The sequence below is a fragment of the Schistocerca serialis genome, chromosome 1 (genome assembly GCF_023864345.2).
Source record: "Schistocerca serialis cubense isolate TAMUIC-IGC-003099 chromosome 1, iqSchSeri2.2, whole genome shotgun sequence".
NCBI lineage: Eukaryota > Metazoa > Arthropoda > Insecta > Orthoptera > Acrididae > Schistocerca > Schistocerca serialis.
In genome coordinates, this window is record NC_064638.1 from 721,518,533 (window position 1) to 721,546,043 (window position 27,511).

At 37.2% G+C, this 27,511-nt stretch overlaps 1 protein-coding gene across 13 annotated transcripts in view; it reads right to left on the bottom strand.

Moving 5' to 3' along the window:
* Window positions 1-27,511, bottom strand: part of LOC126481406 (sex determination protein fruitless-like) — a 417,410-nt gene that overhangs the window by 108,502 nt on the left and 281,397 nt on the right. For 2 of the 13 annotated variants that reach the window (XM_050105153.1, XM_050105169.1), the window contains exon 5: window positions 10,180-10,447. The exons of 6 other annotated variants lie outside the window; for them this stretch is intronic. In XM_050105153.1, the coding sequence (XP_049961110.1) occupies window positions 10,180-10,447 (268 nt within the window). Of the gene's footprint in view, window positions 1-10,179; window positions 10,448-26,426; window positions 26,714-26,935; window positions 27,266-27,511 lie in introns of those variants that run through there. 5 more of the 13 variants (XR_007587573.1, XM_050105188.1, XR_007587580.1 and 2 more) reach the window with 5 other exon arrangements.

Consider the following 27,511-nt stretch of genomic DNA (forward strand, 5'->3'; position numbering starts at 1 on the left):
GGTTCAATATTGATCTTTGGTTAAGTGTGATTGGTTGGGTTGGTGGCAAAAAAGTGTTCCACTGCAGGGACCGGGAGAAAGAAAGAAGGTCTTTAACTAGTCCCGCATGGTTGAATTTAGGAGTGGGGGAAAAGATGAGGCCTTTGGAAAGGACTGATATTTCTGTGGGACTAAGGCTTCTGGAGGAAAGGTTCATGATTGTGTTGCAGGTCTGTTTCAGTTTTTAGTTCTGTGTGGTGGTGAGAGGGAGTTTTGGAGGGATGGGTAAGTGTAGTAGGTCTGCAAGACAAGGTTTGTCAACTATGAGGGGGCATGGCGGAGGTTTGGAGGTTGTTGTAGAAGTGCTGGACAGCGGTACTCCGAGGCGGGAGTAGGAAGTGAGCAGGATGGAGAGCTTTTTGAGGTGGCGTTGTGCATGTTGCTCAAGTTCCTGCAGGGCAAGAGTTTCAATGTGTGTTATGGGTTCCAGGAATTTGGGATTACATAGCAGGAGAATTTTGTGGATGGAAAGAAGGTACTGCAAGAAGAATTGGGCTTGGTTGATATGGTTTTCCAGGACTTTGTTGGTGAGGGCTAAGGATTGGCAGAGTCTGAACAGGTGGAGGTCATTGTGGAAGGAGGGGTGGCACCAGAGATGGGTAATTTGATGGTAAGGCCATTAGCAGGGATTTCATGAGCCAAGCAACAACACAGGAACAGTATGTGGGACTGGGATCTGGCTAAGGATAAGGCAACTTTTCTGTATTGACGCAGATGGAAGGAGCAAGGATCCATGGTGGTTCAAAAATGCGAAAAAATACCTCTCGTCATGCCCTGAAATGAGAAGTGTCCTACCCACTATCCTTCCCACCCCTCCTACCGTGGTATTCCGCTGTCCACTGAACCTACACAATATACTCATCCATCCTTACACAACCCCTGCTCCCAATCCCTTACCTCATGGCTCATACCCCTGTAACAGACCTAGATACAAGACCTGTCCTCCTACCACCACCTACTCCAGTCCAGTCACTAACATCACCTATCCCATCAAAGGCAGGGCTACCTGTGAAACCAGTCAAGTGATTTACAAGCTAAGCTGCAACCACTGTGCTGCATTCTATGTAGGCATGACAACCAACAAGCTGTCTGTCCGCATGAATGACCACCGACAAACTGGTCAAAAAACAAGTGGACCACCCTGTAGCTGAACACACTGCCAAACATGACACCCCTCATCTCAATGACTGCTTCACAGCCAGTGCCATATGGATCCTTCCCACCAACACCAGCTTTTCTGAATTGCGCAGGTGGCAACTTTTCCTGCAATACATCCTATGTTCCCGTAACCCTCCTGGCCTCAACCTTTGTTAGTCACTGTCCTCACCCATGCAGCCCCCTCCCTGTTCCCATTCCAGCACTACACAGCCGTCATTTCACCACCACACCCAGTCTTTTAAATTATTTTTATTTTTATTTCTCTCCTTTCTGCTACTTACCCCTCCCCCCTCTCCACCTTCTCTCCTACCCTCCGTCTAAACTGCAACACTTCACTGTCCGTCACTCCCACCATACTATCCCTCCCCCTCCCTGCCCCAGCCTCCTCCTTTCCTTCACCCAGTCACCACTCCCATCATGCACTGGTGCTGCTGCTTGCAGTGTAGTTTCAGCTCTCTGAGACTGCAGACATGTGTGCAAGTTGTGCTTGCATGAGTGTGTGTGTGTGTGTGTGTGTCTACTGCTGACAAAGGCCTTAATGGCCAAATGCTATGATTGTGTGAATCTTTTTATTGTGCCTATCGCGACTCAGCATCTCGGCTATATGGTGAGGAGCAACTTTCCTTCTCTCATATTGTTACATCAAGTCATCAAGTATATAGGGATGTAGATGGACTAAAGTAATGTTCACATAGTCCACAACTGTCTCGATGCCTTCTGTTACTACAATAGGCCCCCGTGAGAGCTCAGGCAACTGCCCCCATAATCAGTACTGCCACCACATGTCTGCCTCTGTGGCACATTGCATATTTTGAGCAGCTGTTTATGTATCTGGACATGACAACCAAGCTGGTGTAACAAGATATCTGAGTCATCTGAAATGCAACATGTTTCCATTGATCTACTGTCAAATCTTGAGAATCCTGTGCTCAAAGCCATCATAATCGATGATGCTGTTGGGTTACTGCAGGAAGACATAGTGGTCATCTAATGTGGAGCCACATGTTCAGCAGCGTACAATGAATGGTTGGCACTCAAACACTTACGCCTGTGCCAGTATTGTACTTCATCTTATCTTCCAAAAATCACTACCCATCCTGCTTTATACAGTGGACAAGCTAATGACCTCCATGTTCTTTGATGAGGCATGTATGTCCAACACCTTGTAGCCTGCTCATGGTTTCACTGTCCTTCAATCACTTTCCATAGGTGGTCATGACAGCAGAAGCTGACCAGTTTCACTGTTTACAACATGCTTGTTCCCAGGTGCCAGACCATAACAATTTACCCTTTGTCAAAGTCAGTGAGTTTTCCAATCTGCTGCCTGTATCATCCCTAGAAAGATTCTTCATATGTCTCTGCTCCTCTTATACACTTTCCTACTGTATCATGTGTCTGGAACACCAGCAGGTGGCACTGAATCCCACAGTGGGCAGTGATCATGTTGTTTTGGCTTATAAGCATTTTGTGTGAAGATCATAAAGAACAGCTTGGAAAAACCTCTTTGAGTATGTAGGGATGTTTACTTTACTTTCCAATACATTTATATCCTAATGGTATTTATAGTTAATAGCAAGAATGAATTTATTTATGCATTTGTTTCATCTCACAAGGTTGAGGTCTTCACGTAATCCCTTACATCCAGCCAGATATCTTCTGTAAGTCACATACAATTCACATGCTACAACATAAATTTAAGACTAACTATACAATTTTCAACTGTAACACTGTAAAGAAACTTATAAATAAACAGAGACTACTGCATGTTGGGCATAAAACAAAGCAAAGGGCTATAAGTACATTGACAGAGAGATGCTAAATGAAATGCATTTGGCTGTCAAGAGTGAAGTGTGTGAAGCCTTCAATGACTACCATATCAAAATACTGTCAAATGATCTTTAAAATAAACCACAGGAATTCTGGTCATATGTAAAGGCTGTCAGTGGCACCAAAGTTAGCATCTAGTCACTCATGGATGAGACAGGAACTGAAACTGAGGGTTGCAAAGCAAATGCATAAATGTTTAACTCAAGTTTCAAATACAAGAGAACTGCCCCAATTTAACCCTTGTACCAGTGAACAGACGAGTGAAATCAGTGGTAGTGCCAGTGGCATTGAGATACAGCTGAAATCATTAAAACTGAACAAAGCTCCAGGGCCCGATGGAACCCCTGTCAGATTCTATACTGGATTTACTGAACTTGGGACTGAGTTAGCCCCTGTGTTAACTATAATCAATCATCAATCCTTCAAACAAAAAACCCATTCCCAGTATTTGAAGGAAGTACAGGTCACGCATTTACAAGAAGGGAAGTAGAACTAATGCACAAATCCACCATCCAAGATCCTCGGTATCCATTTGTTGTAGACTGCTCATAACCTTATGGACAATATTAATGGTAACCTCAGATTTTTTGCAGAGTATGCAGCTGTCTATAATGAAGTAATGTCTGAATGAAGCTATATAAATATTCATCCAAATCTTGATAAGATTTCAAAGAGATGCAAAGATTGGAAATTTGATTTAAATGTTTAGAAATATAAAGCTGAACAATGAAAAATCCAGGATGGAATGAAACAATATTATAAAAAGGATAGTTGCTACTCACCATATAGTGGAGATGCTGATTTGTTGATAGGCACAACAAAAACACTGTCAGAAAGTGAGTTTTCAGTTAACAAGACCTTTGTCAAAATTCGACCTCACACACATATGACCACAGTCTCTGGCAGTTGCCTATTTTTGACAAAGGCCTTGTTGGATGAAAGCTCACTTTCTGACAGTATATTTGTTGTCCTATTTGTGACTCAGCATCTCCACTATATGACATGCAGAAACTACCCTTTTCATAATATTGAAATGTAAAACTGTGCACTCCCCAAAACAAAAAAACATATTACTCTACGACAATAACATCAATGAGTCAGTTGGAATCGGTTAGAGTCACATGTGGAATCAGTTAATTTATTATAATACCTGGGTGTGTTACTTTGTAGGAACATGAAATAATATGAGCACATACCAGGTGCGGAAGTATGAAACCAAAATTTGGTTGCAATAATTAGACGTCTGTTGTCTGAAACTGATAAACCATATTTTATTCAAAATAATCTCCATTGCTATTTATACATTACTCCCACCTCTCCAGCAGGCTATGAATGCCATGCCAAAGAAACAGTTCTTCTTTAGAAGCGAACCAGTCAGCAAGCCATTTTCATACAAATTGAAGCGTTGCTCAGTGAGAGCATGTCCCAGCATTGCAAATAGATGATAATCGGATGGAGCCAAGTCTAGAGATTAAGCCGCATGCCCTAGTGTTTTCCAACTCAACACCCAAATTGTTTCCCTGACCTGTTTTCTTGTGTGTGATGGTGCGTTATCATGGAGCAATATGACTTTGTATTGCCTTTTCCATATTCCGGTCATTTTTCAAATAATGCTCAATTTAAATCAATCATTTGTTGTTGGTAGCGATCAGTCTTAACTGTTTCACCAGTTTTAAGCAGCTCATAATAGATGACATACTTCTGATCCCACCAAACACAGACTCACCAAACAGAGAGCTTTGTCGTCTTTCCAAAGTGATTTGGTCTAGCAGTGAATGTTGATGGTTTTTCTGGATTCAACCAAGATTTACAATGCTTAGGATTCTCAAAATATATCCATTTTTCATCACGTGTCACTATTTGATGGAGAAATGACTTTCTGTTATATCTAGTGAGCAGCATTTCACAAGTGGTCTTTCGATTTGCTTGCTGTCTTTCATTCACTTCATGCAGAACCCATTTTACCACTTTCTGCACCTTACCCGTAGCTTTCAACCAAAGAGAAATGGCTTTCTGCATCACATTCAATTGTTCTGTGAGTTCCTGTTGAGTCTGAGTACCATCTTCATCCAATAAAGCCTGCAATTTGTTGTCTTCAAACTTTTTTGGTGGTTTCCCACACTCGTCGTTTCTCACGCCAAAATTACCACCTTTGAATTTGTTGAAATACTCAAGCCACTTCTGTTTTCCCAAGAGCATGTTCACCGAAAGCTTTGACAAGCATTTGATGCAATTCTGCAGCAGTTTTCTTCAAATGATAACAAAAACCAAATGCTGTCTGCAAATCATAGTTCACAGGCACAAAACTCAACATGTTTATGGGTTTGAAACATACCAATGTATGGAACTTGCGTTACCACATGTTGACATTCGTCATCAGCTGTTACAGGTGACAGATGGCACTGCAGACATGGTCTCACAGGCCCTACACTGATGGCTAGCACCATCTATAGGGAAATTCTGGTTTCATACTTCTACACCTGGTAGGCTTAGTCATGGGTAAAGTAGGCAATAGACTTCCATTTATTGTTAAAATACTGGGTAAACACAATCAGTCTGTAAAGGAAATTGCTTACAAAACACACATGCAACCCATCCTAGAATATTGCTCAAGTGTTGGGGCCCGAACAAAATAGGACTAATAAGGGATACTGAATGTATACAGAGAAGGGCATCACAAATGGTCACACGTATGATTCATGGGAAAGTGTCACAGAGATGCTGAAGAAACTGAACTGGAAGAATCCTCCAGGTAAACATAAACTATCCCAATAAATCCTACTTACAAAGTTTCAAAGTCAACCTTTAAATGGTGGCTCCAGGAACATACTACAACCCCGTAAACATCACTGCTGCAAGGATCGTGACAAAAAGATTAGATTAATTACAGAATACATGGAGGCATTTAAACAATCATTTTTCCTGCCTACTATACTTGAATGGAATGGATAAAAGCCCTAATAACTAATACAACACAACATACCCTCTTCCATGCACTTCACAGTAGTTAGCAGATGACAGACAAGGATGAAGAAGGAAAAATAATTTACATGTAGACTATGCATCCATACCAACAGTTGATAATTAGGATTTATATTCTGGTGCAAAGTCCTACAGTATAACATGTTGCTCATAGAGATCAGGCAGGAAACTGGAAATCCCAAATATTACAAGAACTGAGAGATCGCAGACATAAGCTCTGCTTAACACTAATGTTCATATTAAACAGGTCCTGATTATACTGGTATATGTTGTTGTTGTGGTCTTCAGTCCAGAGATTGGTCAGATGCAGCTCTCCATGCTACTCTATCCTGTGCAAGCCTCTTCATCTCCGAATAACTGCTGCAATCCATATCCTTCTGAATCTACTTAGTGTATTCATCTCTTGGTCTCCCTCTACAATTTTTACCCTGTACACTTCCCTCCAATACTAAATTGGTGATCCCTCGATGCCTCAGAACATGTCCTACCAACCAATCCCTTCTTCTAGTCAAATTGTGCCGCCGATTCCTCTTCTCCCCAGTTCTATTCAGTACCTTCTCATTAGTTACATGATATGCCCATCTAATCTTCACCATTTTCTGCAGAGCACCACATTTCAAAAGTGTCTATTCTCTTCTTGTCTAAATTAATTATCATCCATGTTTTACTTCCAAACATGACTCACTCCATGCAAATACTTTTAGAAAGGACTTCCTGACATAAATCTATACTTGATGTTAACAAATTTCTTTTCTTCAGAAACGCTATCCTTTCCATAGCCAGTCTACATTTTATATTCTCCCTACATCAACAGTCATCAGTTATTTTGCTTCCCAAATAGCAAAACTCATATACTACTTTAAGTATCTCACTTCCGAATCTAATTCCCTCAGCATCACCTGATTTAATTCGACTACATTGTATTAGCCTTGTTTTGCTTCTGTTGATGTTCATCTTATATCCTCCTTTCAAGACACTGTCTATTCCTTTCAGCTGCTGTTCCAGGTACTTTGCTGTCTCTGACAGAATTACAATGTCGTCAGCAAAACTCAAAGTGTTTATTTTTTCACTGGGGATTAATTCCTACCCCAAATTTTTATTTTTATTTCCTTTACTGCTTGCTCAATATACAGATTGAATAACATCAGAGATAGGCTACAACCCTGTCTCATTTGCTTCTCAACCACTGCTTTCCTTTCACGTCCCTAGACTCTAATAGCTGCCATCTGGTTTCTGTACGACTTCTATTTTATCCCCACCACCTTCAGAATTTGAAAGAGAGTATTCCAGTCAACATTGTCAAAAACTTTCTCTAAGTCTACAAATGCTACACGTAGGTTTGCCTGTTATATAGGCAGCTGATATTTGTCTCTATAAAATTACATAAATTATTTGTTGAAATATTAGATAACAACAGCAGCTGAGTATTATATAAGAAGTCTTTTTTATTTTATTTTTTCAAAATTACTGTTTTCTTCTAATATAAAAACTTAAGGTAATGAAGAAATAATTCCTGTAATTTTATTATGAGTGTGAGTAGATAAGTACTAGTCATAATTTTGTAGTTCTTTTTATACTTTATAGAGGTAGTCTGCAGTGGTTGCTTCCGCCATTTAATGGGGGACTCATTCCCCACCTGCAAAGGCTCTTCTTCAAGTTGAGATTTACTGAACACGACAAGTGAGTGAATGAATGAATGAATGAATGAGTGCACTTGAATTTTTTTTACTTGCCCTCCAGCTGTCATTTTCACAGTATAAGATCACTTACTTTTGCATAAATTCCAGCACAGATACGTGAAGCTAAAATAATCATATTGTCCTCATGCTACTGCAGTATGGTATAAGATGAAGGAAATCTGTTTACAGCAGAATTGCAAGAAAACTAAGCAGGGTGGATTTTCTAACAGACATGGCACGGAACTTATAAGAATTTATGATTTCTGAATACATCATTCACTTTCATCTGTATTTACATGTACATCTATATCTCTACTGCAAATGCCACTCAACATCTCTATTGCAAATGCCACATTTCAGTGTGTGTCAGACAGTACTTCTGACGCGTATCAGCTTTACCCCCTTTGCTCTTCCAATCATGAATGGCGGACATGAATGAAAACTACAGCTAAGTCTCTATATGAGCACAAATTTCTCTGATTTCTGTGTCATTTTGCAAAATGTTAATATGAAATTTAAGTCTTTGTAATCAAGTTACATAATTCTTATAAAAAAGGACAATTCGTGTTATGAATTGAAGGAGGACATTTAAGATTAGACATAATTATGCTGTCTTACACACCACAACAATTATGGAGCAATTCTGACTATATTATAAGTGAATGAGTGGCAAAGAGCTGCAAGAGACCAAGTCTCTTGGTGCTCTGTGCTGTTCTTTGAATTGAAATATTCTTGTTTGTCATAATAAGAAAAAAAGGACAGTTACAGAGGTGGTGTGGTTTTTTTTCCCCCAGCTAGGACATTATTGTTAGCCTCCCACCATGTTTAATTTCAGATTTATTTGAAGTTTTCTGAAGTACTACGACATTATTAAGTGTAGAACGTGTAAATACAAAATGATTTAAGGTGACTTTTTCACTGAACATGCCATTCTGTGATATTCAACACAGAACAGACTACTGCCTGGACAGTTGGATTCCGAATGGACTGAATACCAACATGAACCTGCTTGTGGTCTGGCTTTCCAAACTATGAAATGTTCCCCCAGCATAGTCATTATTTTCAAGATTCATTTTACTGTCTTTAGTATCAATAATCATCCAAATAAGGGACAAGCTACATACACTTGTTGTCTCCAAATAGCCATTGCCTTTCTGCACAATCTATGTCAAGTTTTATATTGTTCAAGCAGAGTTTAGCTGCAGTGTTGTGGAGCCTCAAGGGATTAAGGCTATCGGATTATTTATTTGAAGCTCTATATGACTTTCAGCAGCATGTCATACAGGCACACTAAGAAAACAACTACCGTTGACCATCATTTTTTGTGGAAAGAACATTACTAGAGAAACTTCGATTCAGTATTAGGATTAATATTTTTTTACAACCAGTGACATTTTCTATTCACACCAAACAACAGATTTTTTTTTTCTTGAGCTCCAAGTGTATTTAGTAATATCTCTTCTGCAAAGCCCACAGTTCTATGTCTCTCAGACAGTACTTCTGATGCCTATCAGGTTTACCCCCTTTCCTCTTCCAGTCTTGAATGGTGGACAGGAACAAAAACTGAAGATAAGCCTCAATATCAGCACAAATTTCTCTGACCTGTGTCATTTTGCAAAATGTTAATATAAAATTTAAGTCTAATTTATGTAATAGACCATTTGCCATGCCGTTCAAAGGTTAGACTATAACTTTAAAGTTGGTAGTTGAGAGACTCCCTCAGTTATGAGTGATTTCCAGCACAGCAATTATCTGTTCTAGTCAGATATAGATATTATTACATTTGAAATTGATTAATCTCATAGATCCATTTCAGTTAATAATTACTGAGAAGTAGGGAATATCTTATTTAGCTTCTGATCGCCCTGTATGATGATACCAGAATGAACTTTCCCATTACGCATCCTCACCCGGGAACCACATACATGCAGGAGAAGCTTGTCCTCTCCATTCCTCCATCTTTTAGGACTCCAGAAAAAAGTGCAAGGACAGTAACTCTGAGGATTTTTTCCTTTACCTTTTAAGCATCTTTACTTTTACTGGGATTATTACTGACATTTTTGTTCATATTTGGAGCATTGCCTTTCTTTCTGTCATTTGCTGACATTTTGAAGAAGGTGATCAATAGAGACATAATTTTTTGTGCTGTTCAAGTTCTCTATCCACAAATAGTACATAGCAGATATCGAAATTATTTCAAAGTGAGAGGCATGCAATGGAAATGTTATGCCTTGTAGTACACATTTTCTAAATAATTTATTAAACATGATAACACTATTGTGTTAATCTTTACTTAACAAGTCAGTTAATCAACAACTGTTGTGTATTAAACATATCATATTACCTAAAAACATGGCTTTCATTAAGACTTCTAATTGCAAATATTACATTACAAATTTCTTCATTAACTATCAAACAGGCAATGTAATTTCACCCAGTAGAAACAAAAAGTAATCAATGATGAAGACAAAGTGCAAATCAGGGTACTGCTAACCTTTCTCCATGGGTCACGTTGTGCTTTACTTTCATGTGTGTTTTTAGGTGATCTCTCCGGTTGTGAACTGTTTTACACAACAAACATTTGAAGTATTTTGGGTTGTGGTAATGATAATGGTGCCACTTGTTAGAAACAATTTTACCACATAACTGACACTGGTGAAGAGATGCGCTATTATAACCATCCCCAGGTAATGTCCTGAAGATGGAGTTAGTAGTTCCTCTGTTATTATAACTTGTTTTTTCCAAGTCTTCTGGATAATTTCCTGAAATGTAGAAAGCAACGAAATGATACCAGTTGCTGATGGTGAGAACAAAGGACAACACTCATATTCTCTGGCAAGATTACAATTCTATAACTGAAGTGGCAATACCTGATTTTCTTTTCTTTCATGAGATTTTGTGAAAACCATTACTATTGGCCCACCAGCTACCAGGTTTTATGAAGAATTTTTTTTATTTACATGAGTATGCAAGCAACAGCAACAGCTTTTACTATTCTGTTTCATTAATGGGTAATCTAAAGGGGTATGTCCTAATGATTTTATAGATTGCAAAGGATATGATGAAAACACTACGTTAAGCAAAAATTACAGCTGAATGTTAAAGTAAATGTTTTTCTTAAGGACAGTGGGATTAAGTGATTGTGCATCACAAAGGGAAGCACAAAAGGTACAGAACTGATGGGAAGAAGATGCACTACACAAGACTAACAATGAGTGCAAGAATATATGTATATCAAACTAAGTACCGATCTCAGTTTTTGTCTCAGCAAAATAAATGTAAACAAAAAGTCTTCTTTGTGGCATGGTGGCTACCTCAGTCCAATGTTGACTGCTCTGTAGAAGAGAAAAGAGAAGAATATGTGCAATTTTTAAATTATTAAATCAAAGCGTTACCCAAGATGCATGATGGTAGGGAGCTTCCAATAGAGACCATAAATCTTAATGTACCATTCAAAATAGTTGACAGTAGTGGACACTGGAAAATAGTAGACTACTATTTTGGTATTGCTGGCAAGTATGTCTATTACTACGGCCAAACTCATCAATAACTTTCAAAATCTATCTTAATTATCCAAAACTTGGATGAATCTCCTAAAAAGCACTAAAGATACATTCCTTTCACAATTCCCTCCATCCAAGATTTTAGTCCCCTTCTGGCTGTTCATTCATTGGTTATCTTAATAAACATACTGTCACTGTTAAGTGTTGTATTTGATTACCCCACTTTCAGATTTGGACGTGATTCTGGTGACAACGTGAGAATGGCGGAGTGCCGGGTACTTCAAAACATCTGCATCACCATGGCACCAATTATTCAATGTAAAAACCATCACCTACACGGACAGGAACCAGATTACAAGCAGTACATCATTCCTAAACAGCAGTAAGTCAGTTGTGCATCATGCATCCATCAGTGTTCTTTGCAGATGCTGGTCACAACCTGATGAAATGGCTGAAAGGATTTACAACCGAGCCACCGGGTATAACGGATGCAATGACATGTGTTTGGCGAATGTGATCTTTTACTTGGATGGTACAGCTCTGCAGTAGTGTGAGAACAATGAGAAGCTCAGTAGCTGAGATAAGATTTGATGACAACTAGCAACATGTCCACTCAGCACAAGAATAATTGAAGAACTGGGCCCAATGACACATGAAACAACACAGTCCGACATACAGAATGTTTTAGCTCTATGCCACATTGTGGACCTGAATATGACAGGAGCTGAGAAAATTTTGGTGAAAGAGGTCACAGAAGGCATGTACCAAGCCCTCCTGTCAGCAACTGCTCATATCAGTATCGGTGTTTGTATGTTTGTGTCTATGTTCTCAATTGTGTGATATCTCAGATTCTAACAGGACCAAATCCTACTTTTGATCAGGATGAACTCCTTTGTTTTCACGTAGATGTTCGGTACAATGCACAGTGGAAGGGTTTCCTATTACAGGCTCCCAAAACACAGCTGCTGTTATTGCTGATCTGGTTTTGTTGGCTGCTTTCAGCTTGGTTGGCTGGACAGACCATAACTATGTTGTCATCCATCACAGCCTTTCAGTATTGGATGGTGTTCTTGTCTTAGCTACGGACAGGCTGTTACCTAAGATTCTACTCCTGTCCACCCTATAGTGAGATGTGCTTCAGTTTGTACATCAGGTACATTGTGTGTGTGTGGGGGGGGGGGGGGGGGGGGGAGGGTCCTCGCATACCAATTTCTTGGCCTGTTGGTTGGCACATGTTCCAGCCTAGTGTCAATGGTGACATTGTAATCTTATAGGAGCCTGCTCTCAGTGTGCCACGCAACAAGCGGCACTCTCTCAGTGGTCTGCACCGCAGTCTCCATGGGAACATGTTTATGTTGATTTTGTGGTATCCTTCCTAAATTCTAAATTCTTACTGGTTGTTGGTTGTCAATGGTTCCTCTAAATTGCCATACATTATCTGCTGTCCTTCAGTGTCATGCTTGGTAATTATTCAGGCCCCCACCAAATTTTGTTTTATTGACGGATTTCTTTATAGGCTTGTGACAGATAATGGTCCACATTTTGTGTCTGAGGCCTTTCACAGTTTCTACATCCATTAAGGCATTCACCATATGACTGCTACTCTTTTTCACCCCCCCCCCCCCCCCCCAATCTAACGTTGAGGTGGAACATCTCATCCACACATTTAGCATTGAAATGAAGAAGTACATCACAGACTTCTGCGTGGACATGCATCTTGAGTTCCTACAAGTTTACGTCGGTGGGGATCAGAGTCCAGCAAAAATGCTCCATAGTTGCTAGCAACACACACCCTCCTACATCTGCTCATGTGCCCCACCAACACCCATTAGCATGGCTCTTATTGCGGTTCGCTCCTGCCTCTGCAGTCTGGGCTCAGAAGTTCAGCTGCCGACCAAAGTGGATTCCAACCAAGGTCCACAGCTGACGAGGCAGCCACATCCGTAGGGCGTGTGCTAGGGATGGGCTGCTGGCACACCATCACAGCAATGGCTGTGGGTGTGCCGGCACTGCCTCTGCCTGCTTCCTCAGTGCCTGTTCTGGCCTGGCAATGCGTCCCTACCCTAAGTGCGGGTCCGCCCTCTTATTCAATGTCACCACCTCCTACCTCTCCTCTGGTATCCAGCCCCCGATGTCTACTGCCAGACCTTCCCACAACGCTTTGCTGCCACCAGCTGGGCTGGTGCCTTTGGATCCTTTGACACCAGCATCCCTTGTGGCACTGACAAATGACTGGCACCATCAATATCAGTGCTGTTCCATCATGTTGGATAACCAGATATCTAGATACTACTAGCACTTTTTTCACTGATCCTTTCTTATGATAATTCACATTGGAGCAGCTGCAGCGTGATTCCTCAGCCACGCCACATCTACTCCTCTTCACTGGTTCTGGCCTGGAACCACCTTCTGCTGCCACTGTCATTGCCTAAGGCTGCCACCACAGAGGCTATGGTTGTCTCAGCAGTTGCCTCGATGCCCACATTGGTGGAGCAGCCTTTCCACTATGTGGAGGGGTGCTATAATCTTGTATGTAATACTTGGGTATATGCTGTGGCACCAGACTGTTGGAGCATTACACTGTGAATATTCAAGCAATGGCATCTGCACAGGCTGCAACCAGTGGTCAACTGCAGTGGACCACATGACATTCGCACCACTGTGCCATCTACCAGAGCTCTCCTCTTTAAAAGTGCTGTGCAGCAGGCACTCCCTATCATATTGTGTTGATACTTACTGACAGCAACTGCTTGTATCATTACCTACATTGTTTCTGTGCTGTTGTGTATGTTCTCAAGTGTTGTTTGCTTGTAGGTGGAAGGAGATGGCTCTGAGCACTATGGGACTTAACATCTATGGTCATCAGTCCGGTGGAAGGAGAATAAACTTTGGTTCATTGTGGCCATGCTGTTGCTTGTGTCTTACAGTACAACAGTGATGTTGTAGGTGAAAAAGCTGGAATTTCTTCATCTACTTTAATGCTTTAACTGTGGTTGCAGCAACATCATTGGAAACTCTGCTTACTCTGTCCTTGTTTAAAGCAGTGGGCTTGAACAGGTGATTTTCTCTCATCCCAGAAATGGTGTGGCCTTTGGCAAATCTTGTTTCCTGATCACACTGTATTTGTTCAGTTTCTTTCTGTGCAATGCAAAAAAAAGATGATGCCTGAAATGTTATCATTGCAGAACTTAAATAGATCATGGGGTGTCTACATTCGCTTATCTAAAGGGTTCTACTAACTACCATGAGCTCCCAGTCTTTTAGCTGTTCCTCCAATTCCCCAACAAGTAAATTTTCTATGGCTGGTTCCAAAGAAATTTCATTCAGCAGAGATACCAAAGTCCTTTTCATGCAGGCCTAAATTCACAAAATTCTTAAACATTTTGTTTGGGGCAGCAAATCTATCACCAAAGTTGTGGATGTGCTTGATTTCTCCTATGATTATCCTCAAATATTTAATCAGACTCATTATGAATGCATGAACTGTAGTAAATTCATGATGAAGGCAGTCACTGGGGCCACAGATGCTCATATTCTTTACTACCAAAGTAAACCGCAAAGAGATGTAATGTGGCCTGGCTGTTCTCCCAATGAAAACCTTGAATAGCTTCATGAATGACAGATGAATAATTTCACAGCAAAATCCGTCAAAATGATCACTTCACCATTTGCAAGATTTTCTTTCAGGTGGCTCAGATATGAACTTTTTTTAATGAAATGGTTGCTTGTCAGGCCATGAATTTTTAGAACCAGTACCTCTAAATGCTCTTCTACAGTTGCATGATAAAGTTCTAGTCATCCATCTCAGTACCAACCCAGTGTTTGTATTCTATAATTTCAGTTATAACCGATTTTATTATCTGTTTACTCATTCATGTCACATTCATACAAATACACTGTATATGGAGAATAATAAATTCAAGCTGAGTCTTGTCAAAATTTGATGTAAACCCATTCGTCTTGAACCATCGATTGTTGTTTTAAAATATTTCATCCGGTACCTTTTGTTAAGATAAATGGTACTACTTTTTATTTCTGTGCTTTTATCATCTGCAAAGGGGAAAAAATTTGCATCTCCTGACAATGCAAGAGGAAGATCATTTACACAGTGTCCCAGGAAGAATGGTCAGTATTGGTGGACTTGACAGGAATGCCCATTTGACACAAAATGCTCCATAAGGGCATATGCTCTATTCTGCATAGTTTCTGAGATAGAGTGCTTTTAATGTATATTTGTTTTGGGGCTGGTCATTTTAAAAGCACGAATCATGAGACAGAATTATATGCATGTCTTGGGAAATTTGTTTATTGATCACCTTGAGGACATTCCGCTGGCCACACGGTCTGCAATACACTTTCAGCATGATGGAGCCCCTCCACATTTTACATGATGTGTGAGGGAACATCTTAACTGCACTTGCTAATCGTGGTATTGGTTGTGGTAGTACCATTAATTGGTTACCAGGAACACCAGACCCTAAATCATCAGACTTTTGTTTATGGGATTAATTGAAATATATGGTGTACAAATGAAAGGTGAATATGCAAGATGAATTGCTCAGTCACATCATGGATGCCACTGCCCTCATTACGGAACATGCAGAGACACTCAAACAAGCAACACAGCAAGTTCTCCCAAGGGTGCACAAGGGCATTGGGATAGCTGAACATTTATTGCTGTAATGTGACATGTTCAATAATGCTTAGAGGTGAATGTGTTAAAAATATGTAGTTTTCAATTGATACTCCATAAAACACAAACTGTAATGTTTACTATGCATTTTACATGTGTAAGTCTCACAATGTACTGAATAATATACAAAAAAATAACATATATTAAATGTGTTCTATAATAGGAACTGCTCAGAAAATGGCATATGTCCATATAAGGGTTTTTTTCTTTGCTTCAGATCCCTGAAAATGATAATTCATCCAGGTACAGCCTGTACAGATCAGAAACAACAGTGAACCCAAAATAGAACACTGTGGTACATCGTGCCCGATTGCTTCAAATTTCATGTGCCTATTGCTGTATGATTGATAAGGAATTGACCTTTTGTCAAGCAGATAAGATGAAAAACATGAATCTGCTTCACCTATTATTCAATAACATTATAACTCTAGGATGAAGATACAGTAGTTCACATAATCAAAAGTCTTTGGTAAGTCACAAAATATTCTCCATGGTAATAATTTCCATACAGAGAATTCAATAATAGTCACTTCTGTATACTGAAATATTTCAGCATAAATGCAGTATTACTTGGGCACAGAGTTTTGAGGGTCAGTAAAACTATGGCGTCTTTCAAAATTACCACGTCTTCCATAGCCTTAAAAAAAAAAAAAGGCTGGTTTTACTGAAAATTCAGCCCTGCCATTAACAGATTGCAGCCCTTTTCACTGTCAGTAGGTTCTAACACCACCAAGAAGGTTTTAGAGCCAACTTGGCATTCAGAATAAATTAAAATGATGACCAAAATGCATACAGTTCATTTCTACAACAATATAAAGAAGCAGAATTTCTTCCTAATACACCAATATTCTCAAAGGACCACATTTATACAGATATTTAGAATGAAAATCATAATATAAATTTCCACCAAATCTAAATAAATTAACCCCACAAGACATATGAGAAATAAATAAATTCTTATTAAAATAGTTCCTTTGGCTAAGCTTTTCATTAGAAATCTGCACATCAGTGGGTTGGGAAAACTTTGGGACAAGCTGATGCGTTAATGACACTGAAACTGGATAGTCTAAATTCAAAGATGTAGTTAAGAAGACTGCTGCATAATAGATAGGACTCAGAGATATTAAATAAGAGAAGAAATCTCTTCACATTTGGAACAAGGAACATGAGCAAGCAACACAAAAGAAGAAACAGTTTTGTTAACATGCGAGCCAAGCAAAAATTGGAGGACAGGGAAGAGTACAAAACATATGCAAGAACAGTGAAAAAACATGTGAAGAAACTCCATGGAGAGTCTAGAGGAGTACACTATATGCAATTATTAAGACTGAATTTGATATGCATGGGACACAAAAAAATCAACAAATAAGATGACGAAATATGACAGTAAGGAGGAAACAGATGCCTTAAATCTCATTTAGTTTAATCCAGTAACTTGGAGTTGATTCTTTGATTCTGTAAAGAACTCTTGTGTCTGAGGCTGACAAAGTTACATGGGGATGGGGGGGGGGGGGGGAGTTTTAGTATGAGAAATATAAATGGTACTGAACACAAAGAACTGCAGAAAGCACTAAAGGGAAGATGACTTCCTGAAACTGATAATATGGATATTGTACTGTAATACATATTTCAAGAAGCAAAGCAAGGATTGTTGGAAATAATCAGTTAGTGATGGATGCAAGTGATGATTCCAAATCAGTGTAAAGATGATGTATTAGTTCCCATACTCAAGACACAAATCACAGTAACAACTGAGGGATCAGCCTTCTAATTAAGTCAGTGAAACTTGTGTCCAAGCCACAAAAAATAACAAAACATAGAATTCACCAATGAACTGTAGAAAATGTATTCTAAAACATGATGGAAGACAAATAAAAAGCAGCCACAGTGCAGGAAAGCCAAATGCAAGGTGTATTAAGTTAAATCTGTGGTTGGTTTTGGTTTGCAGCCACAGGACACAAACAATATAAATAAAAGGAAAAATAAAGGAACACCCACTGAGGATGTCACAATTGTGGTGAAACATATTTGAGTATTAAAGCACAACAATAATTGGGTACTTGCAAAAAGGCTTAAAATTCCAATATGATAGTCTATACTTTGTATGTTAGCTTTAAAACAGGATGGTCAAACCTTCATCCTGCCAATGAATCACACAGTTTCTGTAAAGGTACATGCTACTTTGAATTTTTTAAATGAATCCTTCCAAAAAGGAGAGAATGGAACCACAGCACCTGTGTAGTATTTGTTTATGATGTTAAAGCTTTTTGTACAGTAAGGAGCAGTAAGTTGTGGGACAGGTGGGGAATCCCAAACTACCTTGCAGGGGAATGTAAAATCTTCATGACAAGATTTAAATATTTGTGATCACAGTCCAGATAAAAAATAATCACAGTGTGTAACTGTGAGTGTATCACAAGGCTGTGCTATGTCACTGATTTTACTCTAATTATACACTGAAAACAGTATACAAGAACTGAAGACAAAACTTTTAAAATTAGGTTTTAATATGAATAATGACCATTTTGATCTGACGATCCAGATTGTAGATGATCAAGTAACAGTTTCCAGCACTGAAGACATTGCAGCAAACTCTCCTTGAATCAAGAGACTAATGAAAAAGAGTAATTTTGAAATATTGCTGAATCTATAGCTTTTTATGGTCCACCCAAAGACTGCTGTAAGTTAATTATTAATAAAAGAAATCTATTTAGTTGGTTGAAACATTCGTATTCAGTTTCTTGGAAAAGAATTTTTCTTAAAATTCTGTGTTTCTTTTCCTCAGTCTTATCAATGTCTGTTTTCCTGTTCAAAATCAGTGTTTCTTATCCATAGAGGCATTCTGGTCTAATTACTGTATCATAACATTTTAATTTTATGTCTTTGCAGATACATTTCTTGTTGTAGTTATTTTGAGTAAGTCGATATGTAGTTTCCATGGCATCTAATTTCATTTGCTTTTTGTTTCAGCTCCATTTCCCTAAATTATATTTAAATAGTGGGACTCATTTTAATTTTGGTCTTTGAAATTTGGTTCTTGTTTGTTTGAGATCATGTAACCTTTCTTTTGAAAAAACATCTGGAGATTACTTTTCCTGCTTTTTTTTCCATGATTGTTCACAGATCTATACCTCATTCTTTTAATTTTTGGAAGAGCAATTTACAGTCAACTGGGTCAAATGTCTTTCTGAAATCAAGAAATGTGCAGACTAATTTATTTTTTTACAGATTCTCTAAGTCTTTAGGTTCAGGATCTGCTTTGGACATGAACGGCCTGGTCTGAATGCTGACAGATCTCCAAATTTTGGTTGAAGTTGTTTCTGTGCACCATCAAAAAGATATTGTGATAGAATTTTGTATGCAACTGATATTAAACTACATTAATAATCAACTATTGTTAAACTACAATATAAACCCAAACTAAGTTACCAAACAAAGTAAAATTGTAACTTGGAAAAATGTGCACTTTCTCAGTTACATGAAACAGCTGCTGTTTATCTCCTGAATACACTGACATTCATTATAGTAAAAAGAGTTCTCTGTTTGCCCTAAGAATGGAGGCCTGTTTATGGTGATAAATGATACTTTCTGTTCATATAACATGAACATGTGTTGTTATTTATTTAATTAATATGGACTCCAATTTCTTGCTTCATGTTAAATGGGAGATTGTTATAGATCTTCAGTCTAGACTAACCTCAAACCTTAAACCAATCTCCATGAAGATTATTTTTTGCCTTCTATTTTGGCTGTGTGTGACAGAATTAATGTGAGATTTTTTTTTATTATTAGCAACAATCACCATTAATAAGTCAATGTACTTGGAAGTGAGTGCAAGAATTTGAAGAACTTTGAAGACACCTGCTAGATGTGCAGGTATACAATTTATACAGTGTTACCATTATTTGCTTTGTTGAATGAATACTTTCTTTAGGTCGAGTGCATTGCAGCAGAAACTGATTTCATAATGATTTGGATTTCAACTCCTGACAGATATTGAGAATTTTGAATGGAACATGTTCTGTGAAATATTAATGATTGATAGTGATCAGTTCAGCGGTGTTTTTTTCCATTAAGTGGACTTTGTTAGTGTCTCCTATACATACAAAAATTATGATCACAGATGAACAATATTATAGAAATCTTCTAGAAAATATCTCCTAAGGTATTTATGGAAATAGCTGCATTTTGTTCAGCACTGACAAACTTAAATTTGTTATTCCACAACATGAGGTAAATCTTAGAATCACAGCTCAGCAGTAAACTGTGGAAAGTAGTTTCTCAATAGCTTTTGAAAATATCTGTAAAGAATACTTCCCCAGGTTTGTGTTGGATACAGCTTTTTTTAAATGTTTGACTGTTCTCAAATGTAATCTGTCAACAGATTTAAATTAGTTGTTAAATGCATTGTTTTGTAATAAAAATCACGTAAATCTTAGAGGCACTGTAATAACAAACTATAAATTACTGCACATTTTGGCTTACATAACAAGACCCATTTCAGTTTCTGCCTGTCAAATCACCTATTGCCATATAAAATACTTTATTAGAAGTACGGCTGAAACACGCATGACTGTTTACAAAGAGGAGGAGAGAACCAATGACTTTATCAGAATTTTTTTATTAATCATTGTATTAAAATTGTTACAAAAAATTTTTATCTTTAGAAACATGTTATTGCACATTTATCAATATTAGCACCCATCCAGGATTATCACATTCTTGCACATTTACATGTGCAGAAATTCAACAAGACAAAACAGTTTTAAGAAATAAATTCTGCATTAAACCATGTAATCTGAAATATCACAAAATCTGGACCATTCAAAATGGAACATTCATTAAGACACCAGTCCAACAGTTAAACTGTCTCTTTCTTTTACAAAAAATCTTACCATATCAATTTAAGTGATATAAAACACAACCTTGAAATCAAAGCTCATTCTCATATCTATAGGTACAGATAAAATAAAACTATAAAGCTGAAATAACCAAAATAAACATTGAATATGAACTGTCAAAAACAGATACAAAACTTAGGTACAACTCAGTACTGGCAGAACATAGTACATAAATATGATTCATAAATAATCATACAGTAAGTATAATTGTATCAATCATGAAATAGATTTTTGCACTTATCTATTTATGCTGTCTGTGACAACAGTAAGCTGGCACAAAATAAACAATTACGATCTGTGAAACAACAATTCTGTGCACCATAAAGATAATAACACAAACATAATACTGAAACAGAGAGATTTATTTAACCCTCAACAGTTCAACTTGCTAAGGACCAGATGACTAAGCAGTTTGTAAAATGTACTGAAAATTGAATAGTAAATCGCCCTTTCACAAAATTAATTTTACTGTTAGTGTCTTCCTCCAAAATCAGTCAATGGTTTTGATTTATTTAAATAAAAGATACTGTGACTGAAGACACATCTTCAATGCATAAATATAAGTATGTAAGATCTGACAAACAAGAGCTTTTGCTGTTAAAAAATTAACATAGATAATTTTACAGTTGTGGAACAACACTACAGGAAGAAATTTGAAGTTAGAGTCATTAGATGTAGTATACTGTGTGATTCTGTCATTAGTATTGCTCATTATTTCAAATCAAACAGAAGGAGTGAAATAACAAGTGGTAAATAGTGGTGCTTTTCTATGTATCTGAGGACCTGTCACTGCTATGCAGATACATATTTTTTTCCAACTTCTATACTGCAATAGTTTCACTTTGGCCTGCTCTTTTACGAACATTGTCTTGAATGTTTTCATTCATCAGCTCACATTTTTGAAGTGAGAAATGTGTTCAGGTAATATTTATTCTCAAGTTTATTTTTTTCAGTTATAAGTATAAAGTGTGAATTACGCAGTGTTGAGAAGCCACTTCCAGTGCAAGGGGACAGACATATATCCTAAAATAATTCTGCTAACAAATAATATTGTATAATAATCAGTCACTGGGCTGCTTCCTGGGCAAGTTGAACAGTACACTGTAGCACACTGCCATTCCAAGAAAGAAATGAAGGAAAGAAAATTAGGGTTTAATATCTCATTGATAGTTAAGTAATTACATATGGAGCACAATCTCAGATTGCAGAATGATGGAGCAGAAATCAGCTACTTCCTTTTATATAGGAACCATCTGGTATGCACCATAAGTGATTTTTTAAAACCATGGAAAACACAAATGTTGATGGACAGGAAGGGATTTGAACTGCCATCCTCATAAATGCAAGTCCAGTGTCTCTCCACTGTGCCACCTCACTTGCTTCTGTTGTTCCTGTGTTGCAATTTTATGAATGTAATTTTCTTACGATATTCAGTGAGAATACTAAGGAAACTGTGGTACAACAAGAACAGCCTGACCCATCAAAAACCAACTACACAGAAAAATAATACAATTATGTATGGTGTCTAGCAATTCTGTCTCACATGATATAAGTAATCTCTCTTTGTCTACAAATTGTATGAATTATGGTAGATTGGTACTCACCACATAGAAGAGGTATTAAGCAGTAGACAGACAGATTTCAAAGTGGATTGTTGGATATTATTAAGCCATCAGACAAAGTCTTTCACCAGATACAGAAACACACACATATTCATACGTATGCAACTGACACATATGACCACTGTCATCTCATGCACTGTAGGTCTTGACTGGTGACAACAGTGGCCATATATTTATGAGTTATGAATTGTATGCATGCATGTGTGTCTGTGTTCTTCATCTGATGAAGGACTTCGTCTGGTAGCTAAATAATAATCAACAGTCTACTTCAAAATGTGACACTCTTGTCACTTAATACCTCTCTCTATGTCATGAGTGGCAATCTATCCTAATTCATATCATTATTCCTCCTCATATTTTTGCAGTTTGTCTGCACTCACCCCAACTACACATGAGACACTCATACTGGATTCTGAGTGACATACCTTTTCTTTTTAATGCTCCTCAATCTCTCTCTCTCCTACCTGTGGAAGTAACGAATAGTTCCAATAGCCACCAGTTTATTGACACGTTTAACAGGGAGAGCAAAACACAAAGAATGATCAGTACTCCAGCAGCTGCATGGGGCAGGGCAGTACATGAGACTAGGCAAGTTTGTCAAGTACTGCTGCTGGAGTACTAGTTAATCTTCATGTTTTACAATCCCTTTTAATAAATATAGAAAAAGCAAATATTGCTCTAGACTAATTTGGAACCAAGAGCACACACAGGCAACTGTTAAAACTAAGATTTCAACAACAACCACAAGTTGCACTTTATATTTTTTTTATTACAACTGGTTTCACTCTTAGAACGAACAAGAGCATCATCAGAATATACAGTTTAAAGTTGTCTGACAGCATTAAAGATTGCCTTTACAGCTGTCTGACAGCTCTAAAGATTAATCTGACTGTACTAGAGTACTTAAACTTACGTTTAAAGTACTTTTGAAGTACAGCAGTAAATGATGACATTGACATTGATAGCACCAAAGATGAAATTACTACTGTACTTTAAACGTAAGTTTAAGTGCTATAGTACAGCCAAATTAATCTTTAGAGCTGTCAGCCAACTGTAAAGGCAATCTTTAATGTGTCAGACAACTTTAAACTGTATATTCTGATGATGCTCTTGTTTATTTGAAGAGCAAAACCGGTCATAATAAAAGCACAAAGTGCGACTTGTGGCTGTTGTCGAAAATTCTATTTGAGACTGCTTTATTGAATGAACTCCACTTAAAAATCATTTTGATTGTAACCAGAAACAAACTAATGTTTCCCATTAATGCTGGGAACGCCTTGAAAAATGTGATAAGCAGTATTTATTTAGGATGACTTCAGCTACACATTACAAAAAACAAGTTGCAAATATTTCATAAAACCCCAGAGAAAACATGCCTGATGGCTTCTGGTAGATACACTCTGTGTGTGTGTGTGTGTGTGTGTGTGTGTGTTTTTCTTCTAGCTGTTAGTGTCTTCATGAGTAGTGTCAACAGAACACTTTCATATTAATGTTGTGTGATAACAAGCACTGGGTGCAGCTAGGCAATAAAATCAATCTTAACAGCTCAATGACAACAGTAAGAAAAGATAAGCCATAACAGGCTGATTTTAATGGAAGTCAGGACACTTCACTTCAGGGATCAAAGAATATGCACAAGCAATGTACACTAAAGCCTCTTTCAGGAAGGCATATAAACAATAGGTTCCTAATTTTGCACTGTAAATCAAGCTATAAAATGTGTAAGCGAACTAGCAAAATATATCTTCACAAAGTTTTTGTTAAAACTGTCTGAGAAATGTCTGATAATACAGATACTGCTTAGAAGACAATGTTCAAGAGAAACTTTTAAAATGACAGAATATAATATAAAATTTACCACATTATGTTATGAAATAATAACAGCAATTACCTTCATTAGGTGAACATCTCAACATCAACAATGAAGGAAGGAGGCAAAATGTCATAACATATTTGATGCTACTAGGGCTAAAGCAAACATGAAACATATGACTGGAAGATAAGAGCTAAAATATGTTGAGTATGCTAATTATTATATAGTTTTCATTTGCAATAAAGCACAGTGCCTACACTGTCACCATATAATGCCATGTAAAGGTGTTTCTGTTACAACACAAACAAAACATGAATGTATATTCTTATGCAAAGATTTTCAAAGTCAAGTGTGGTAGTGAGATGATATAGTTAACAGTGAGAATGCTGAATGTAATTTACCCTTTTCTTTTACTATTAAGTGCAAACACTTATTTTAATTAATGATCTCTGCAGTTATCACAACAAAAACATTATTATAGAACGCTTTACTAATGGCATGATTTTTATGTATCTATAAACTCATATTTCATTAATAAACATTGCCATTATAAAGACAAAAATATTATTTAAGGAATGGAATACTAACTGGACATATTTTTATGTTTCTGTACAATCTATTAACAATATATCTAATGTAGTACAGTGTAAACGGTAACATAACATAAAAATCAATTTTCACTGTACTATTACAATAAATATATCTCCATAAAATAACAACTGTTGACATAAAACATGAATATAAGTTTCTAGCAACTTCATAAAAAAACATATTCTTAGGAGCTCTTATAAATCTCATCAATGTTACATGGTATTGACACTTACTGCTTGCATGTTGTGTATATTAATTTCACAGTTTTTACATGACATGCAATACTGAATATGGTTGTAGTATGAGTACAACATTTTTCTGGCACTTTCATACATTTCTCTCACAACAATAATTAATACGGATCAACTTTAAGTCCCAACCAACATGCTGAGAAGATATGCAAACTTACACCAGCAACAACAAGCACATAATTATTTTCATACAATGTTATTATGTACCTGTGTTAACGTTCAAAAGACATACAAATAAAATTAAACAACTTACTGAATCAGAAATGAATACACATTCAGTCTGTGTTTACCAGTAAGAACTTACACAATCAGATACACTATTTGTAAAAATAATGGTTATCATAAATATTAGCAGAACTTTCAGGCTGGAAATCCCACATTGTTCACGAAATGAATGACCGACCTTCTATTCCTAACACCAAATACAATGGGCCAAAACATTAAAATGAAATGTAACTGAATGATCTAAGTAGCATAAAGTATTATTAGTTCTGCTAAGTTTTACAACCTGATGATAAGACTATTGTCTCTTGCAATGTATTGTTGTGTTGTGTATAGGACAAAAATTATGGCTGAGTGCTACCAATTATTACTGTAGTACCAAGATTATCAAAAAGGGAATTCCTGCAGAGATACACACATGAAATCAAGCAGTGAGAGAATGTAAGTAGCATGAGAACCCTGACAACAGTGGCATTATTAGCCAGAAAGATAAGAAAGACCAGTCCTCATCAATACACAGGAAAAAAAATTGCATGTGTACTTACGCAATTTAAATATGGTGTAAAACAAAAAGTTTGTAGTAATCTAGAACATGAAGCACAAAGCATCAAGAACATGTCTAGCAAATATAATTCATAACATGTGAACAGATAACTAATATGTTGCATTCTTAACACTATTTACTTTTGTGGTACAAACAATCCTCCTGAAACTATTCAGAGTGTGTGGGACTCAGATTCAAAACTTGAAAAAAGTGGCAAGATGACATTTATGAAATGCATTATATTAATCCCTTATCCACTGAGGATGAATATGCAGGAAGATCAGAAGAGTTTTGTATGTGAAATAATCTAAGAATTATTTGTCTTGTGAGAGATTCCACTTGTGCTCTTTGTGGTACCATAAAACATGCTGATGCATATTGGTACAGTTGTACTATTCATTAATTAATGATACCATCTGAGTAATGGAGGTAATCACCACCAAAATAGGGATAGCTGACATATGAAAAGTTATGCTATGATAACCTGCATTTTACTAGAATGGCAATATAATAAATAAAATATTTTTTGCATTGTTACTTTCTGAACCTTATCTGCAATAATATTTGTTTGTGCCAAAATTTTAAAATAATAAATTCATTTTTCTGTTGATGAGCACTATGAGAATGGATAAACAACAGTGTTTGATACATCCGTAATAGGAATATGGGAATGCCTCCATTTAATATGTTGTTTAAGGTGGTCTGGTCGTGACAAGACACTTAAACAGATTGGGCACTGATACCTAGCAGGATTATGGTAGAGGTAGTGATTCTTCATATTATTCACAACTTTACCACAGACTTTGCATTGCCTTGCAGTTCCTGTTAGTTTCACAAACAACATCTTATAGTTGGTTATTTCATTCATAAGCACCGACTCTGCTCTCCCTGGAAGAAGAAAAATGAAATGAAAATCACTACCTCTACTCTTTTTCTGTACACTAACTCTCTCAGCTTTAAATAAAAATAAAGAACATTTAAAATATAAATAAATCATTTCACATTTTTGCAATGCTGTTATTCACATATCATTCATTACTTCTCTGTTTTCATAATAATTTCTTAAAACTTTTGCAGACATAAAATTCACATAAAGTGAGATAGTAAACTGAAGCATGAAATAGGCTTCTGTAAGGACCAATCATGGTTTCTCAGTGCTTCTGTTTAACGGGGCAGCTTTTAGATCAGAACTGCAAGGTGGTGACTCAAACTTTCTAGAGTCTGGATTAAACATTGGATGTTTAAATCGGCAATGAGTACGTAGGTTATCACTGCGTGTGTAAGTGGCTTGGCACAGAGGGCACTCAAACCTCCCTGGGAAGTGAACATGATAATGGTTGCGAATGTGTGTAACAACTTTGCCACAAAGTTTACAGCGATGGAGGTTGGAGTAGCCAGGGATCTTGTCAAACGTTAGCCTCATGTGCCAGGCTTTTGATCCTGCAAAAGGAAAAAAATAGTGTGTGTCACTTAATGTAAAACAGAAGTCTAAAACTGAGACAATTTTCTGATTAACAGAAAATACTGGTTACGAGCTCTTTACTGTAAAAATTTTTAGTTTATGTCCTCTGATGCACATTCATGTGACTGCAGTTATATTTAAAGTAACATATTGCTTATAAATAATGTGACACATACTACTTTACAGTACTGTTTTACATAACATAATACACTAAGTTTGCAATA